At 38.1% G+C, this 16,902-nt stretch overlaps 6 protein-coding genes across 6 annotated transcripts; 3 read left to right on the top strand and 3 right to left on the bottom strand.

Annotated features, from left to right (window-relative positions):
- Positions 1-1,994: 1,994 nt before the first annotated feature.
- On the top strand, positions 1,995-2,468 carry LOC126758905 (uncharacterized). Its single transcript, XM_050473342.1, has 2 exons — positions 1,995-2,110; positions 2,303-2,468. The coding sequence occupies exon 2, from the start codon at positions 2,308-2,310 to the stop codon at positions 2,458-2,460; it is 153 nt and encodes a 50-aa protein (XP_050329299.1). The 5' UTR covers positions 1,995-2,110; positions 2,303-2,307; the 3' UTR covers positions 2,461-2,468.
- A 19-nt stretch (positions 2,469-2,487) lies between these two features.
- LOC126758904 (NADH dehydrogenase [ubiquinone] 1 beta subcomplex subunit 1) lies at positions 2,488-2,773 on the top strand. Its single transcript, XM_050473341.1, has one exon. It carries the CDS (start codon positions 2,488-2,490, stop codon positions 2,653-2,655), a length of 168 nt encoding a protein of 55 aa, XP_050329298.1. The 3' UTR covers positions 2,656-2,773.
- A 3,908-nt stretch (positions 2,774-6,681) lies between these two features.
- On the bottom strand, positions 6,682-9,850 carry LOC126758895 (serine/threonine-protein kinase D1044.8). Its single transcript, XM_050473332.1, has one exon. The coding sequence runs from the start codon at positions 9,522-9,524 to the stop codon at positions 7,044-7,046; it is 2,481 nt and encodes an 826-aa protein (XP_050329289.1). The 5' UTR covers positions 9,525-9,850; the 3' UTR covers positions 6,682-7,043.
- A 3,246-nt stretch (positions 9,851-13,096) lies between these two features.
- LOC126758903 (INO80 complex subunit C) lies at positions 13,097-13,907 on the bottom strand. Its single transcript, XM_050473340.1, has 2 exons — positions 13,665-13,907; positions 13,097-13,575 (listed from the first exon to the last, which is right to left on the bottom strand). The coding sequence occupies exons 1-2, from the start codon at positions 13,807-13,809 to the stop codon at positions 13,376-13,378; spliced, it is 345 nt and encodes a 114-aa protein (XP_050329297.1). The 5' UTR covers positions 13,810-13,907; the 3' UTR covers positions 13,097-13,375.
- Positions 13,908-13,948: 41 nt separating this feature from the next.
- LOC126758900 (rhythmically expressed gene 2 protein) lies at positions 13,949-15,241 on the top strand. Its single transcript, XM_050473336.1, has one exon. It carries the CDS (start codon positions 14,330-14,332, stop codon positions 15,092-15,094), a length of 765 nt encoding a protein of 254 aa, XP_050329293.1. The 5' UTR covers positions 13,949-14,329; the 3' UTR covers positions 15,095-15,241.
- On the bottom strand, positions 15,196-16,757 carry LOC126758898 (uncharacterized). The gene is made up of 5 exons (XM_050473335.1): positions 16,740-16,757; positions 16,439-16,656; positions 15,949-16,379; positions 15,797-15,887; positions 15,196-15,735 (listed from the first exon to the last, which is right to left on the bottom strand). Exons 3-5 carry the CDS (start codon positions 16,353-16,355, stop codon positions 15,358-15,360), a joined length of 876 nt encoding a protein of 291 aa, XP_050329292.1. The 5' UTR covers positions 16,356-16,379; positions 16,439-16,656; positions 16,740-16,757; the 3' UTR covers positions 15,196-15,357.
- Positions 16,758-16,902: the final 145 nt, after the last annotated feature.

Here is a 16,902-nt window from a genome sequence, read left to right as displayed (position 1 = left end):
TTGAAAATTAGGCTCCTTTGCCGATATTAAGTTAAGATTGGTGCTTGATTTGATACTGGAAAATGAAGATATCTGATAGAATTTAAAATTGTGTTATATGGGAAGCAGGCGTGGTTGTAGTCCACATTTTCGACTGCCACAAATTTATGTCAAGATTATATTATATACCAAATTTGGTGGAGATCGGTCGAGCAGGTCCTGAGATATGGATTTTCACCAAAATGTAAGCAGATTCCTATAAAGTTCACTTGTATCTTTTTCTTCTTCTTAATTGGCGTAGACACCGCTTACGCGATTATAGCCGAGTTAACAACAGCGCGCCAGTCGTTTCTTCTTTTCGCTACGTGGCGCCAATTGGATATTCCAAGCGAAGCCAGGTCCTTCTCCACTTGGTCCTTCCAACGGAGTGGAGGTCTTCCTCTTCCTCTGCTTCCACCGGACGGGTACTGCGTCGAATACTTTCAGAGCTGGAGTGCTTTCATCCATCCGGACAACATGACCTAGCCAGCGTAGCCGCTGTCTTTTAATTCGCTGAACTATGTCAATGTCGTCGTATATCTCGTACAGCTCATCGTTCCATCGAATGCGATATTCGCCGTGGCCAATGCGCAAAGGACCATAAATCTTTCGCAGAATTTTTCTCTCGAAAACTCGTAACGTCGACTCATCGGTTGCTGTCATCGCCCAAGCCTCTGCACCATATAGCAGGATGGGAATAATGAGGGACTTATAGAGTTTAGCTTTTGTTCGTCGAGAGAGGACACTTTTATACTCAGGAAGTAGCACCTGTTGGCAAGAGCAATCCTGCGTTGGATTTCCAGGCGTTAATGCTGGTTCCTAAATAGACGAAATTATCTACAACTTCAAAGTCAACAGTGACGTGAGAGCCAAGTCGCGAGTGCGACGACTGTTTGTTTGATGACAGGAGATATTTCGTTTTGCCCTCGTTCACTACCAGACCCAGTTTCTGTGCTTCCTTGTCCAGCCTGGAGAAAGCAGAACTAACGGCGCGGGTGTTGAGACCGATGATATCAATATCGTCGGCATACGCCAGCAGCTGTACACTCTTATAGAAGATGGTACCTTCTCTGTTTAGTTCTGCAGCTCGAACTATTTTCTCCAGAAGCAGGTTGAAGAAGTCGCACGATAGGGAGTCGCCTTGTCTGAAACCTCGTTTGGTATCGAACGGCTCGGAGAGGTCCTTCCCGATCCTGACGGAGCTTTTCGTGTTGCTCAACGTCAGTTTACACAGCCGTATTAGTTTTGCGGGGATACCAAATTCAGACATCGCGGCATAAAGGCATTTTCGTTCACTTGTATCACCAAATGTAAAATTTATGCCTCCGGCGTATTTTTTATTGATCTACCGCAATTTTGCTAGTTTTTAATAGAACCGTTATTTTGGGAGTGAGCAGGGTTATGATTCGATTTCATCCATTTTCATACTGTCGGTAGGAGTTCTTATAGGAATTATTTTGGACGAATTAAATGTGTAATTGTTTGGGAGATATGTACAATAAATCAATGGGGGCGAGGCCATGTTCACCTTTTCAAAATTTTTAGCCTACAGGTGCTCTTTACTACTGCGTTCCCGCATATTACCTATATCTTCGTTCAACGGTGTGGGCACCCATCAAGGGACACGTGTACCACGTTTCAACAGGATATCTACGTTTTTACTCAATTGACAGCTTGCACAGACAGACAGGCGGACAGAAAGACATCCGGATTTCTAGGACTGAGGCACTTGTTCGCGTACTGACGGACGGACATGGCTAAATCGACTCAGCTCGTCATATATATTTCATATTTATATATATATATATATATTGATCCTTTATATATATAGGGTATTACAAACATCGTGACAAACTTAATATGCCCTATTTATGGTATAATAATAAAAAATAAAAAACGATCCATAGGAAATAGCTTATTGAATTGTTAACAATTAATATTCAAAAACTACACCCTGTGGCAAACAAAGTACGAAAATAGTTCGCACCAACTGTGCAAGCACAGCTGATTCTACTGACAGCAAGCTAAAGATTGACATTTCATTTCTCTGTTTTTCTGTTCGTGTGTAAAGCAAGTGGCAACTAAATAAAGTGTGAGCAATTGTGTATAATTTTGTGAAAATATATTAAACTTTAATTAGATTACTTTCAATATATTAAACAATGAAATATATAATAACAATATTTCATGCAAACTCAATATGTGTTGTTGAGGAATAGCAAGAAATGCTACATAGCGCACTTACGTAATTTCGTTTCATTGCTGACATTTTCATTATTTCCAGGTGTTATGACTTTAGCCCGCTTGGCAAGGAAGTACGGAGCTGTTATATTCTTCCCCACATTTACAGTAACAACGATTTTAGTCGACTGGACTCATACAAGAGCCTGGAAAGAACAACAACGTCAGCTTGCTCGAAATAAAGAATTGTTAACTGATTAAAAAACTCTGTAAACAAAACATAGCAGTATGATTGGGTTGGACAAACGCTATGTATGGGCTGTGCTGCCTTTTATTGGTTTTGCTATTGGCCATTTCTTAGATAAGAAGGAAACCGAACGCATGACACTATTCCGTGATAAGAGCGCACTCTATGCTCGGCCGGCTGGTTCTGAAGGCAAACCACCATCTTGGTAAAGGGTTACTATCATGGCGTTTATAAGTAAAAAATTGTCTACTTTAAGTACCATTTAAAAAAATGTGAAATAAGAAAGCTGGCGTTTCAATAAAACAAATGTTTTAATCGAAAATATAAGTGTGTCGCTATGTGCTTTAAACAAATAGATTGCTAAGGCGAATGTTAAATGAAATGATAAATTTGAAATGCAAGTAGAAAAAGAAATCCGGGAAAACTTTCGAACAGATTTTACGTTCCACGATAGTCGGGTCTAAATAACCGGAACGGAACCGGATTATTATCCGGCCAAGGGCTATCAACTCGACACCGCTTCTCAAACTTAATTCAGAAATGTTTTTGCCGCTACAACAACAACAACAGAATTTACAACAGTCGAGTCTAAATAACCAGAGCGGAAAAAATGTTTACTATTTTATTATTTTACCAATATCTTATGCTGAAAAACATCGTAATTTATAACAATATTACATTTCTTGACTCCATTAAAGTCGGCGCAATATAGCTACAACAAATGTAATATATTACTAAACTGACGTATTAATAATATTATTAAAAAAGTGAACGTAAATTTAAATTTTTCAGATTCTGACTGAAACAAAATATGTTTTCTATTATTCTGGTTTGATAGTGTGATTTCGTACTCAAAACCACAAAACTGATTGGGTTATCCTTCATAAAGCATTTATATGTATGTATTTACTATGCAAACCGTATTTTTCATTACAGCCTTACATTTTTATTGCCTTATTAGCAATATATAAAAATCATACTTTCCTCTTTAGTCCCTACCTAAAATCAGGCAGCTGTGTTTTGCAAACCATTTTTAATATTGTTGACGAAAGTTTCCTCATGAAACTATGAAGCTATTATTTATCAATATACACTTATATACAAAATAGTAGGGGTTTACTTAATAACCTTGAAATAGTACTTTTGAAGTATACCATCTTATGACCAAACATTGTCCAAATCGGCCCAAAACTGTGTAAGCTTAGGGTCCGTATATGCGGAAATTGGGTGAAAACTTGGCCTAGCCCCCATATAACTAATATCAGAATTTTTATTATTCTAATAAGTTTTGTGCTTAATATATTCGTCAGTAAGTATATTTATATTCAAAATCTCAAGTATTCCTGAGCAATATAAGTCACGAAGATATCAAAATACCAAACTTGATTACAATTTATTCACAATTTCATCGAACAGTGGATATTTAATTTTTCGCAATATTTTTTAATATAATGTATAAAATGCTCGGTTGCACCCGAACTTCCTTCCTTACTTGTTCTTTAATATTACTTACACCCAATTTATTGGCCAACACAATTTAATGAAGCAATGATATACATAACTTGTCACTTAAACGAAAACTTAACAATATAATAAAGTAACATATACATACATGCATAGCTCCCATACAACCAATTATTCAGATTTTTTATTTTCCGATATAATGTTTTGAATTAAAAATCCAAGACCACACAATTATGCATATTTGTCTTCTAAAATATACATAACAATGACGGCAAAAATAAAGAAGATGTGACAACTCAACATACTTATACATACATACATATATATGTACGTGTCCCGTACAACCGATTATTCAGACTTTTAATTAAAAAAGTTACTTCGGTATACTACCTTTAGGCCAAAAGATATCGAAAAATTTGAAGTATCAAAGGAACGCACAGGTCATATCATTTATCACAGCGTAGGGTCCTAACCACTATACAATCACGGCCACGTGGCAATAGGCGCATGGGTAGCAGGACCACGCACCAAACTCTCCATACCATATTCTGAACATATTCCAAGGAGAACTTTGCTATAAGTCTTTGTGTAAAGATAAACCTCCAACGCAACTATCGCAATGAACGTATACTAAGCGATGGTCAAGCGACACACGACTGAACAATCTATCGGATCGTAACCAAGTGCACCTTATCTGGATGTCAGGTCCCAAAAGTATAGCCGAACTTTTCATTGCGGTTGGTACCCATACCATAAAGGAGCTGCTCTGCAAAGATGAAGCAGTGGGTAGGAAGAGGTATTGCCAACAACTCCTAGGCGTCCGTCATGACAAGTTACTAATGGGTGGTTACAACCATAAAAGGTTTAAATACGTAAACGATCTCCCAAGGGATACACTCAGGCTACTTGTCGCCTTCTACACTGACCATTGTAAGCTCAAGAAGCTTATCCGCACTGCCGGTTCTGCGTCTTGGAGTCTGAAACTGCAAAGTTCCCACGAAAGTCGGGCCTACGTAACCGGAACGGACCCGGTTTTTATCCGACCATGGACTGTCAACTCAGCAGAATTCTGCCGCTATAACGACGACGACAGAGCAATTGACTGCACTGCAGTTTGTATGCGCAGGATTGACGCCCTTAGAGTTTTTAACTTAGTTTTAATGGCTCTCAAAACTTTAAACTCGATATTCTCGCATCGCAAAACAACAGAGGGGATTACCTCGATGGATTATCCACATTTTCATTCTAAAATGCATTCTTTCAATCTTTGGCCAAAGATTTCAGTTTATAGTGATTAGTAAATATTTGAACGCGATCGCCCTTCAGCTTTCCACAACTTGTTTACTCTTATAAGAACCTACAACTGATGGAAAGTTGGATAAGTAGATACGCCGAAAAAAGTAACACAAACATTGACTATCCCTTCGAAAATGACTGTATGGACGCACATAACATACAAGAAACATATACAAATGCTTACACATATATAGGTATACATGATAAGAATATACTATACATACATATGTAAACCCGTATGTAACTAGAAGAAATGGACTGTATACAAATTACTTATTTGTGGTTAAAGTCACGAAACTAAAAAAAAATAAAAACAAATAAACTTGTATGAAAAATCATAAACCAATCAACAACGTTTTTGTGTCCACTTAGGAATATCTAAGATAGAATGTATGTGCGCACAAAAACCCAAACAATTTTCGAACGCTTCGCGCAAACAAAACCAACAAATACTGTCTGTTGGCCACAAACAACCGCAATACAATTTTGACCATTGCACCAAGTCGCTTACAAGCAAATGTAATGAAGCTGCATCATGCTGCATGCTGAGTTTACATACTTTCTTGTCTCCAGATTCCACAAGTGCCTTCTGATTTATGACCTATAGCCAGTTAACAAGCCGTTGGTGCCGAAAATAAAACTTGTTTGTTTGTTTGGCTGTGTGTGTGTTGAGGCTATGGGCTGAATTCTTAACGAACCTCGTCCTCTACCGTAAGTAACGTATGCTTCCCTTGGGTTGAAGCGTCAATTTACGCAGGTAGTTTTAAAGGAGTCGGCGCACGAAAACTGTAATAACAATAACAATGCAGAAGAATTGCAAGAGTTGAGAGTTGTTTAGAATTCGTGACAACACAGCGCAGATGAGAAAGATATACACATGACACACAACTAAACAAACGAGTCGTATGAAGGCAGGCAGTCAATGATTTTTTGAACCGCTTAAACTCTTTTAAGAGGTGCTGAAGTCATGCGGATGCTTTGAGAAGGACAAAGCATAATAAAAAAATATGTGCCAAAGGATTACTTTATAGGCAAGAAAGCTGCTATATATTAAATTTGCCACGATGTGTGTAATACCCAAGAGGAATCGTCGGAGACCCAATAGAGTTCCTCAGTTTGTTATATATCGATCTGGAATTTTGCACTAATCAGTTTTTCTCCAAGAAGCTGCTCATTTGTCGCAGCCGCGGATATCGGACAACTATAATATGTAGACTGAATGATAGAAATCTTGTATAATATTTGAACAAATTGTATAAAATGATCGCCCAAAATCAGATTCTTCTAAGGAAAAATTTAACCTGTGAAGGGTATTATAGTTTTATTGAAGCCATTTTTTCTAGATTTTGACTTTAAATGAAAACAAGGTATTGAATAATTTTAGTCCAAAGGGTTAAAAGACACCAAAGCCATATTTATAATTTTATAATAAATAACTTAGAAAAAAGTATGTAATTATGTATATGTACTATTTAGCGTTTAGAAGCTGAAAGTCTGTATTTATTAACAATTAAATATTTTATAAATTACAAATACAAACATAAAAACATTTTTTTTTTAATCTCAAAGACAAAGGTCACAGCTACATAATTACTACTAACATCAGCCCCAACTAGCTGAACTAACAAGTTAAATAATCACTAATCATAGGAAAATACAATATTAATATATAGGAAAATATTTTTATGGCATATGGTATAGGGCTTAGACATAAGTAGTCAAGCAATGGCAGTACTTGGAAGCAGTAATATTTTTATCCTAACGGTAAGCGGTGAAACGAAGCATTAATTATTGAAAAATTTCCAAAACATTAATTTAAAACAGCTATTACGATACTCTAAACAAGCATTTTCTCCCTGCTACCCACACCGCTACGTGTACTGGTCACCAAAGCACCGGCACTGGCCGCTGTAACATGTGCGAGCGACTGAGGCGGCATCATTAACGAACGCCGCATGTGGTTGTGGCGCCGCAAAGTGGCGCTGTGACGTTCACGTGTTGACTGTCTCAATTTCTGACGTCCAATTGTCATATTATTGGTGGCAGCATGCGCTGAGGAACCATTATATTGTACCATGTTTGATTGGGTTGCATCAATTGTGCCACACTGACCGGCATTCATGGCGGCCAAGAGGTCAAAAGCAGCGCGTTTATGCTCCTTAGTCCATATATTGCTCAGCTCTGATGTTTCGCATTTGGCTATCACTTGATCGGGGCGCGGCGCAAATGGCATACGCACTTTGGGTGTTGGTGAGCTAGCTATGGGTTGTTGGTTGGCTTTATTATTCTCGACATTATTTTTTATATGATTGCTGCCTGACTTTGTATTGTCTTTGCTGCTGCGATGTATACCGAAAAGTGCCGACAATATCGAACGACGTCGTATGGGCACGGTTGTTGTTGTTGTTAATGTTGTAGTTGTCGAGTTAGCCGCGATGCCGCTATCAATTGATTCACGACTGTCTTTACTTGAAACACTGGCTTGAAGTTCCGTGGGTTGCCGTTTAGCGTTCACTTTGCCGGTTGCAAGCTTCTGCGCTTGCGCGCCGTCGTTGGCGTTAGTATCGATGCTGTAGTTTGTAAACTTTTGTGGCGACTGAAATGTAACACGACGCAGAGCTGGATACGACTTAGTTAATGGCATATTGAGTTTTGCAATTGTCGGTGATTCCAGTTGTGTATCTTCTATGCTGCAATAGGTCTCATCATGTTTGCTAACGCTGGATTTACGTGGCGGTATGGGGGGAGGTGATGGCGAACGTGCGTTATCATTTCGGCGCGCGGCTGCTTGCAAAACGTCGGCGGCCAAGGTCTTCTCTTTTGCCAACAATTCAAGCTCACGTTTATGCAATGCGCTTTCCAACTGCTGAAGGCGTTTCTCTCGGTCGTTTAATTCTTGCGTGCGCATATTCAGGCAATGCTCTTTATGTTCCAACAGCGACTCGTGCGCGCGTATGGCATGCAGACGTGCTTGCAACGCCTCATTAAAGACATCCTCCGTAATCAGCGTGGGGCTCTTGAGCTCGTCCACAGAAATGTTAGCCGACGTGCGCGCATGTGAGGTTGGCTTCGGCGGTGGTACTGGCGGTCGCAGTGGTGTCAGATTATGTACGCTTGTATAGAGTTCGTGTTGAATGCTTTCATAGAGTTCAGGATCGGATCGTTGAAAGATAGATTTAGGCTTCAAATGCCGTGTCGCGGATGAAAACAGTTCGGCGCGCAAATCAGGTGTAAATGCAACACTCAACCGACGTTGCCCGTATTCCTCATTGAAGCTATTGCGCTCCGTATACATAGTGCTGGAAAGGTCTATGGAAGGGCTATATTGCAGTTTGCAACGTGCTGTGGTGATTTCATCGACTTCAAATAAATCTGACTCCGCTTTTATTAGTGTTGGAAATTCATTGCCCAATTCGGTTATATTGCGCACAACGGTCGGATGACGCGTTATCACTTCAATGCTGGGGCGCAGTTCACTATCCACGGACAGCATATAAGCGATGATCTCCTGCAGATCGCTGGAGTACACGGCCGGTATGTGATTGAACTTGCCATTGGAAATATTCAAGGTAAGCTCATCGAACTTTGCCGCCTGAAAGGGCGTGCGTAGAGCACACATTTCGTATGCGAGGCAACCCACCGCCCAAACATCCGATTTGCGATCATACCGCGATCCTCTTACAATCTCCGGACTCATGTAGTAGGGTGTGCCAACGAAAGTGGCAGCAAAATCCTGATTTTTGCGTAACATACGCGCCAAACCGAAGTCTCCCAGCTTAGCATTGCCTTGCGCGTCCAAAAATATATTTGCCGGTTTGATATCACGATGTAGTATCGTGCCCTTCCTTATCTTGTTGTGACACACCTGCAACGCTTTACAGACCTGAAAGAGCACACGCCATATGTAACGCTCTTCGAAACGTTTACGTTCATCACGCGCACGCTTTATAAGCTGCGCCAGATCGCCACCTTCACAACACTCCATGACAATAAATATCGACTTGGCCTCATGATTAACCAAATGATGATAGTATTCCACAATATTCGGATGTTGCAGTTGGCGCAACACACGTATCTCGGACACCAAAGAGGCCTTCTTAGACTCACTCAACTCATCATAGTCAATGCCCTTCCATGCGTATAGCTCGCCCGTTTGCTTATCGCGCACTTTGAAGCACGTACCAAAGGTGCCGTTGCCAATCACCGATATAACTTCATAGTCTTGCAATGTTTTATTGGCAAATTTAAAACTCGTATCACCATCCGTTACAGAACTATCACTCGCGCTGCTTGCGCCACTGCTTGTTGTTGCAGACATAGCACTACAAAAACTAGTCAACTATTTGGTATTGCCGGCGTTTAGAAGCCGCAAGTAATATTTTATTTACTCGATTTCTACGATTTTTGATTTTATCGCACAACACTACCGCACGCACCGAAGCGTTCCGATGTGAAACTGACTGTGCACTGCCAGCATCAACTGATCTGCATTGCTTAGCGACCTGTGTGCATATTCGTTAGCAGGTTCGTCGATACACAACACGGGCTTGAAATCTCAGCTTAAACGCCTCTCTCACAAAATGTGTATGCATTTGTCTGACTGAGCGCACAAAACTTACCACGATCCTGTTACATGCGCGAACACCTTCCCGGAAGGTTTGCCTCACTCGCAGTACAAGCATGTCTGACCTGCCCACACACTTGTGTGTGCTTATATACTTACATGACTTTGTGGTTGTATTTGGTATTTTCATGTGCTCAGTCAGCAGGTACTCATATTTCCTGCTTACAATTTGCTGAGCGTCAAAACTGCTCACTCAATCTCGTGAGGTTCAATGTGCGCACCGAACTCAGAGATTTCATTTATAAAGCATACATTCGTACCTATGTTCTGACGTATGTAAGTGTGTGAATAGTTATGTGTACAAAACATAAACCGTTGGATGTAATCTTTTAGCACTTGGACCCAGCACGCCTGCAGTTTCAATTATCATTGCTTGTGCTGACAATAAATGGTTGTAGTAACATTGGTATATCAATTTTACACATTTTTGTATTTGCGTGTTTATTGTACGTCCGTGCCCTCTCATAATTACTGTTGGCATTCTTTGTTGTTTTATTATTGTATGGCAAGTAAGCAAGGTCTTACAAAAATTCAAAAATTCGTAATGGGGAGAGCAGAGCAGCAGAGAGCAAAATATGTATATCCTTTCTTTAGTTATACTTCATTTGTGTTAAAGTAATTTCCGCTTGATATAGGTACATATATACATTGTGATAAAAAAGTACCTGGAAATTGTAAATAAACCAAAAAACCCTTTAATTATTCATTAATCTCCACCAGATGTAATTCACTTATGCAAGCCTTCAGCTCCTTTAGCGAATTTTGTTTTATCTCTTCGATCGACTGAAAACGGGTTCCACGGAGCGGCAATTTTAGTTTAGGGAACAAGAAAAAATCACAAGGAGCCAAATCTGATGGATACAGTGGTTGATCAATGGTATTCATTGCGGTTTTGGCTTTAAATTCGCTCCCAATCGTACACTTTTTGAAAAAATTTAACTTTATCGGGACGATTCGAGCAAGATCGCGTTTCATACCCAAAACATCCACCAAAATCATTCGAACGGCTTGCAAGAGATATCGAGCTCTCTTGCCATCTCTCTATCACTTGCCTGACGATTTTCAAGCACCATATCCTTCACTTTTTTCAAATACTATCATCAGTTGAAGAGGTCAAAGGTCGTTCAGAGCAGGGCATGTCTTCAACGATCTCTCGACCGTCTTTGTAGGCTTTGTACTATTCATAGGCTTGTATTTTTGATAAAACTGAATCACAGTAAGCCTTTTTCAACACTCGCAACGATTCCGCAGACGAAATTTGGTTATAAATACAAAATTTGAAACAAATTCTTTGTTCGATATTTTTATCCATTGTAAAAATCGCAACGCACTACAGAGATGTAGCGACTTTTATAACGTCTACCGATAATTGGCATAGTAATTAAGGATAGTCCCACCAACTTAGCAAATTTCATTTTTTTGAAACATCATTTGTCCCAATGTATGTATATACAAACATACATAGGTATTTTTTTATATAATTTGTACAAACACCACCAGGATTTAATTTATATACAAGACTGTAAATTAATACTGCAAAACAAAAATATTTTCCATACTTTTTTATGCATCAATTGAAAATAAATTTAATACAAGATTAGAAAAGATTATAAAATCACGGCAAGTTCAAAGAATGAACAATAACGCATTTTCCGCTATAGTCGCCTTGATGTAAACGGTACGGAGCCGTTTTTTACTGATAGTCCTCTGCAGTATTTCAAGAATTTTTTGGGTATATTTTATACCACTAAAACAACAACAATAACAAACCAATTAACCAAAGTTTTTTTCACTTTTATTCCTTAAATATGGGCAGCGCATGTAGATAATTGAAATTCAAAAGGAATGACACAAGAACTCTAGTAGGAGTGCTAACAGGTCACTGCCTTATTGGACCTTGGCCTTAAGAAGAAACTGAATGGCATCTTCTAAGCGAAGGCTTTGTATAGGAAATGAATGTTGGTATTGTTGTTGTAGCGACAGAAAACATTTCTGAAGTACTATTTTGGAGGAATGCTGCCGGTTTGACAGTCCTTGGCCGGATAAGAATCTGGGTCCGTTCCAGTTACGTAGACCCGACTGTTGCGGGGACGGTATGGGAAAATAATGTTGTTGTTGTTGTTACGGGCATCTAATCCCATCCAGTGGTAAGTCTAGGAAACATGCTGTTTCGACGAGGTCGGACCAAAGGTTGAAATATGTCAGATGAGTAGGGTTAGTAGGGATGCAAAGAGGAGATCAGTGACATGCAGCGACTCATTGCACCCTGGACATATTTTTGATATGTCAGGGTTTATTCTGGATAAATAGAAAATTAACCTGCTACAGTATTCAGAACTAAGCTGCGCAAGGGTCACTCTCGTTTCTCGCGGCATCTCGAGCTCTTCGTGTGCAGTGGGTGGTGAGTTGATTTTAAGTACGCCATTCACTGAGGTAGAGTCGATAAAGGTATTAATGGCTCCACTGTGAATGACGATCAGTGCTTATCGGAAGTTAGTTGCGTCCGAAGTCTGATCGGCGTATTGTTTGATGTCGTCGACGTAGTTGAGGAATAACCTCTTGATGCTCCTATGAGGCGGTACCGCTACATGCAGGTGACTTTAAAGATAATTTCTGCGAAAGCACCCCAGTAGGAACTGTTTGGAGAGGAGTTCTTTATGCCCCTTAACTGGAAGCATACGGGCCTCACTATGTAGGTGTTCAATAAGAGGCATCCTGTACTTTGGCGATAATCGCGGTCGTATAAGGACTGAAAACTTTTTTTAATTAAAAGATTGATGGTTTCGTCAGACTTTCACATTACCAACCTATGTATTAACTGAGCTACGAAATTTGGCACAAAAAGTAACAGAAAAAAGTATATAAGGTTTTAATAATTATTATATGAGCGTGGCACTAGTATAAGTTGAATGTTCGCATTTTTTGTACTACTAGAGCTTTCCAGCAAAATTAGGCGGAAATAATGAAGCAGTTAAATAGTACACTAATATTTGAACCTGGCGATAGCGACTGTCAGTATAAATAAAGCAAAACAACATTATTTCCAAAGTACTCCCATTTTTAGAAAGCAATGGAAATCAATAAGAGTTGAAGTGTTTTAGTTGTTAATAAATATAAAAACATGTACATACATACATACATATGTAAATGCATATCAATATTATGCAGTAATTTTCTTGCTACTTGATGTTCAAGAAAAAGAGTTTTACAAACAAAACGTGTCTACATTTAATAAAATATACTACAATAACAATAAAACTTATAAATTGTGATAAGTAGTTCTATAAAACTATTTACTGATAAAATGTTCAAGTAACTACTATTGTCTCATATATTAAAAATCATGATGTGCTTACTTGGTTTCCAATTCACCCATAATTTTGAATTTGCTTAAATGTATCCGGAATTTAATTAATGTATTTAAACTTCTAAATATTTTTCAGGAAACTGCAGCATTTATGATCTTGGATTTCTGCTAATTAACTTTGTATTTCGTTCTTAATTATTAAGCTTATTATCTCTATTTAGTCTAAATTGGTTAATTATTAGCCAACAATACTACTAGCGCCACGTAATGCCAAATAACCAGCGACAATATCGGAAGGTAAAGTCTTTACCACGGCATATTCTTCAGAATTGGCATAACGCAACTTCGAGTGAGGATCAGTGTAAGGCGCAATCAGACCTGATATGTCAGAATATTTTTTGGGTGGTCGCAAAGAGGGTGGCGCATTAAAGGAGGTGTCTGGAAGAGATAAAACGTAAGCAAATATATACATTATATACATATGTAAACAAATATTAGTGATAACAATTTAAAACAAGTGCACTCACACGACATTGTGCCTTCTGGCCACTGTTGCGTTTTCTCCACCGCCAGTATTTGTTTCAGTGATTTAAAGACGTGCTTTTTGCCACCAGGTTCAATATAGCTGTACTGTGAATTTTTAAAACGGATTTTTGGAGGTTCTTCAGACATTTTTTTAATTATTAACAAATTTAATCACTTAACTAACAAGATTATAGCGAATTTTGCTGGTGTTTGAGCGGTTAAATTTAGCAGCAGGGTTGCAAGCAAACCTTTTCACGTCATCTGTTTGTTCCTTTACTGAATTATTAATAATAATAATAAAATATTATTGTAACTATAAGTTGGGAGATATTGTTATATTAAGAAATTAATATAAACAATTACAAATATCCGTTTGTTTAAATATCGAGAAAATGCCGATTTATGAAAATTACACCATCATTTTTTATATTTTTAGGCAACCACTTCAATACGTATAATACGCATATAGTATACGAACAGAGCGTGTACATACGTTTTACATCTCTGTTATCTCAAAACAGCTGTTTACTATTTTTTATTCATTAGATAACAGTTTAGGTTGTCTATAAACAAACTATCTACCGGCTAACAATAACAACAAACTATTTACCTCAATAACAACAAAGGTGCTGACATACAAAAATATTTCAATTCGAGGCTTATCAGAATGAATCGTAATGTTCAATTTGTTAAGAACTTGAATCGTTTTCGCCTAGTAACATTTGACATCACTGATACATTATTGAGGTTTCGCAAACCTCCAGGTGTGCAATATGCGAAGACTGCGGCATCGATGGGCGTTAAAAACCTTGATCCAAACCAATTACAAAATTTATTTCGTGAAGAATTTAAAAACATGACAAAAAGATATCCCATTTACGGTCGAAATTCGAAAGAAATAACTTGGCAGAACTGGTGGATGCTGCTGGTGAACAACATCTTTAAGCGTGTAGACGGCAAATTATCGCAAACACAAATACGCAGTATTAGCGAACGCCTTTTCGAACAGTATCGCAGTAATGAGTGCTATGTGCATATTGAGGGCAATGTAGAGTTATTAAAAATGATACGTGATGTTACTAAATATGTTGGTGTCATCTCTAATAGTGATCCCGGCTTGGAACGTGTGCTCTCAAGTATGAATATAAGGCATGAATTTGACTTCGTGTACACCTCATATGATTTGGGTGTTGAGAAACCGCATTGTGGTGCATTTCTGAAACCTTTAGAGAAGTATAATGTGCATGCTTCTGAAGCACTGCATATTGGAAATCTTTATGAAAAGGATTATATAGGTGCCCGCAATGCTGGCTGGAGCAGTTTGCTCATTACAAAGTCGGCTGATGAGACTCAAAAGGCTAAACCCACACACGTGTATTCTAGTTTAAGAGAAATGCATAATGCTTTGCAAACTATTGATATCGAATGGTAAACATAACGGACCGCAAAATACTCGTTTTAAGTTTAAAATCTTACGATGGAACTTTGTGATTATTCTTAACTCCTTGTTAAACAAATGACTAAATATTTTATATTGTGTGTTATTTTAAGAAAGATAATAAAATTTTATTGATACTTATTTGATAAAAATTGTTTTTTTTATACGTAGCGCATAAAAATGTCAATTGAAAGCAACTAAACTTAATTAATGTGTTGTCTTTAAAGCTATTAATATTGCGATTACGATTTTCTTACTTATGTATCATTACTTTTAGCATCAGGAATATCGCCTGTTGCTGACGAAACCGGCGTCACTTTCTTACTTTTGGCACTAGCCACGGCAGTCGCTTTCTTAGCTCGCATAGCTTTTATTTGTTCCAAATTCATGCGTTGTTGCACATTCAAATTAGTCACTTGATTTAGCACAGATTCACTTGTCAGCTGCCAATCACGCTCTAATGTTTCAGGGTCTACATCCTTTCCATCTAAACGCATTTGCATATCGGAGTAAAAATCACAAAATAAAACTGGATCTTCTGTTCTAGACAAAGTTCGAGTACTACAGTATTGGCCTCGTTTTAGTAGATCCTCATTATTCACCTTTTCATCTAATTGACGTGAGGCAAGGGGCACCTATGAGTAATGAGTTCGTTAATTTTTTTTATGTATAAGAGTTAAAAATTTTTTGTTAAACCTGCTGTTGTATCAATTTTTCATGATGTTGGGTAATTTGTGTTTTCAGCTTCCTAAACTCTTTCAATTCATCTTTGACAAACTCCAAGTAGCTATATAAATTGTAAATAAATGAAGAGGTTCTAAATTCCTTTTCTTATATACTCATCCCACCTGTACATTTTTGCCGTCTGCTTAGTAAGCGCTTCCAACGAGTTGATCAAATTTTGCATTGGTTGTGTTTGTGCGCCTAAATGTGGCTGCAGGCGTTCCGCCTGCAAAACCAAATCCTCACTGAACTGTTTGGAATAACGTAAATGCTCTGCAATTAATTCGCGTTGACGTCTCAATTTTAGATAAGACTGCTCCACGTAGTCATTATGTCGTATTTGATCCAGAAATGTTACAAGATTATGTGGTTCACGTAACAAAAATGGAGAATCTACTTTTTGTGTAATGCGTCCATCATCTTGGAGGATCCAATGGTTAATAGCTCCTACCAATCCGTATAAATTTTGTAATAACAAAAGTAACACCATGAGAAGAGTCGTTCCTGATCTTACAAGCACTAATGCCGGCATAGTGCATAAAAATAATAATAAAGGCTAGAGATGAACAACATGTTAGGGCGTGGTAAGAAATTGTTATAAATTAATACTTTTACCTTGGGCTAACTGAAAATAAAGGAAAGATGATTTAAACTTTCGCGACACATCTAAATATAAATGCTTTCACTTATATCCTTAAATCTCGTGAGTTTCTGGACAATAAACGATAATAAAACTAATTATCTGATAACGCATATAAGCTTTGTTTCACACAGCCAACCGGCGGCTCTTTTGTTTACATTTCTAGATGGTGGTAGGGTTGCAACACGATTTTCTATTGTAAAAGATAGGAAAGAAAGTATTGTTATATTTGCAATAATATTAATTTCGTTATCTTAAAATGCTTTCTTTTTTTACAATATTTTACTTAGACGACTCAGCGAAATGTAAACACTATAAATATTATTTTTTTAAAACACAAAACTGCTGTCATTTTGGCATTTATATTTGTTCTCATTCGCCACGCGCCAAAGTACGGGTGTGTGCGTGTGGAAGAATATCGTGTACGAAGAGAAACTTG

The sequence above is a fragment of the Bactrocera neohumeralis genome, chromosome 5 (genome assembly GCF_024586455.1).
Source record: "Bactrocera neohumeralis isolate Rockhampton chromosome 5, APGP_CSIRO_Bneo_wtdbg2-racon-allhic-juicebox.fasta_v2, whole genome shotgun sequence".
Classification (NCBI taxonomy): domain Eukaryota; kingdom Metazoa; phylum Arthropoda; class Insecta; order Diptera; family Tephritidae; genus Bactrocera; species Bactrocera neohumeralis.
Note: the sequence above shows the minus strand (reverse complement) of the source record. Positions and strands in the feature narration are given on the sequence as shown.

Bases quoted from the DNA above. Each gene is read 5' to 3' on its own strand.
- LOC126758905 (XM_050473342.1), top strand. From the start codon at position 2,308: ATGACTTTAGCCCGCTTGGCAAGGAAGTACGGAGCTGTTATATTCTTC.
- LOC126758904 (XM_050473341.1), top strand. From the start codon at position 2,488: ATGATTGGGTTGGACAAACGCTATGTATGGGCTGTGCTGCCTTTTATT.
- LOC126758895 (XM_050473332.1), bottom strand. From the start codon at position 9,524: ATGTCTGCAACAACAAGCAGTGGCGCAAGCAGCGCGAGTGATAGTTCT.
- LOC126758903 (XM_050473340.1), bottom strand. From the start codon at position 13,809: ATGTCTGAAGAACCTCCAAAAATCCGTTTTAAAAATTCACAGTACAGC. The intron at 13,576-13,664 runs GTGAGTGCACTT...TATCTCTTCCAG, and splicing joins GCCAGAAGGCACAATGTCGT to ACACCTCCTTTAATGCGCCA.
- LOC126758900 (XM_050473336.1), top strand. From the start codon at position 14,330: ATGAATCGTAATGTTCAATTTGTTAAGAACTTGAATCGTTTTCGCCTA.
- LOC126758898 (XM_050473335.1), bottom strand. From the start codon at position 16,355: ATGCCGGCATTAGTGCTTGTAAGATCAGGAACGACTCTTCTCATGGTG. The intron at 15,888-15,948 runs GTGGGATGAGTA...CAATTTATATAG, and splicing joins CAGACGGCAAAAATGTACAG to CTACTTGGAGTTTGTCAAAG. The intron at 15,736-15,796 runs GTTTAACAAAAA...CATTACTCATAG, and splicing joins AAAAATTGATACAACAGCAG to GTGCCCCTTGCCTCACGTCA.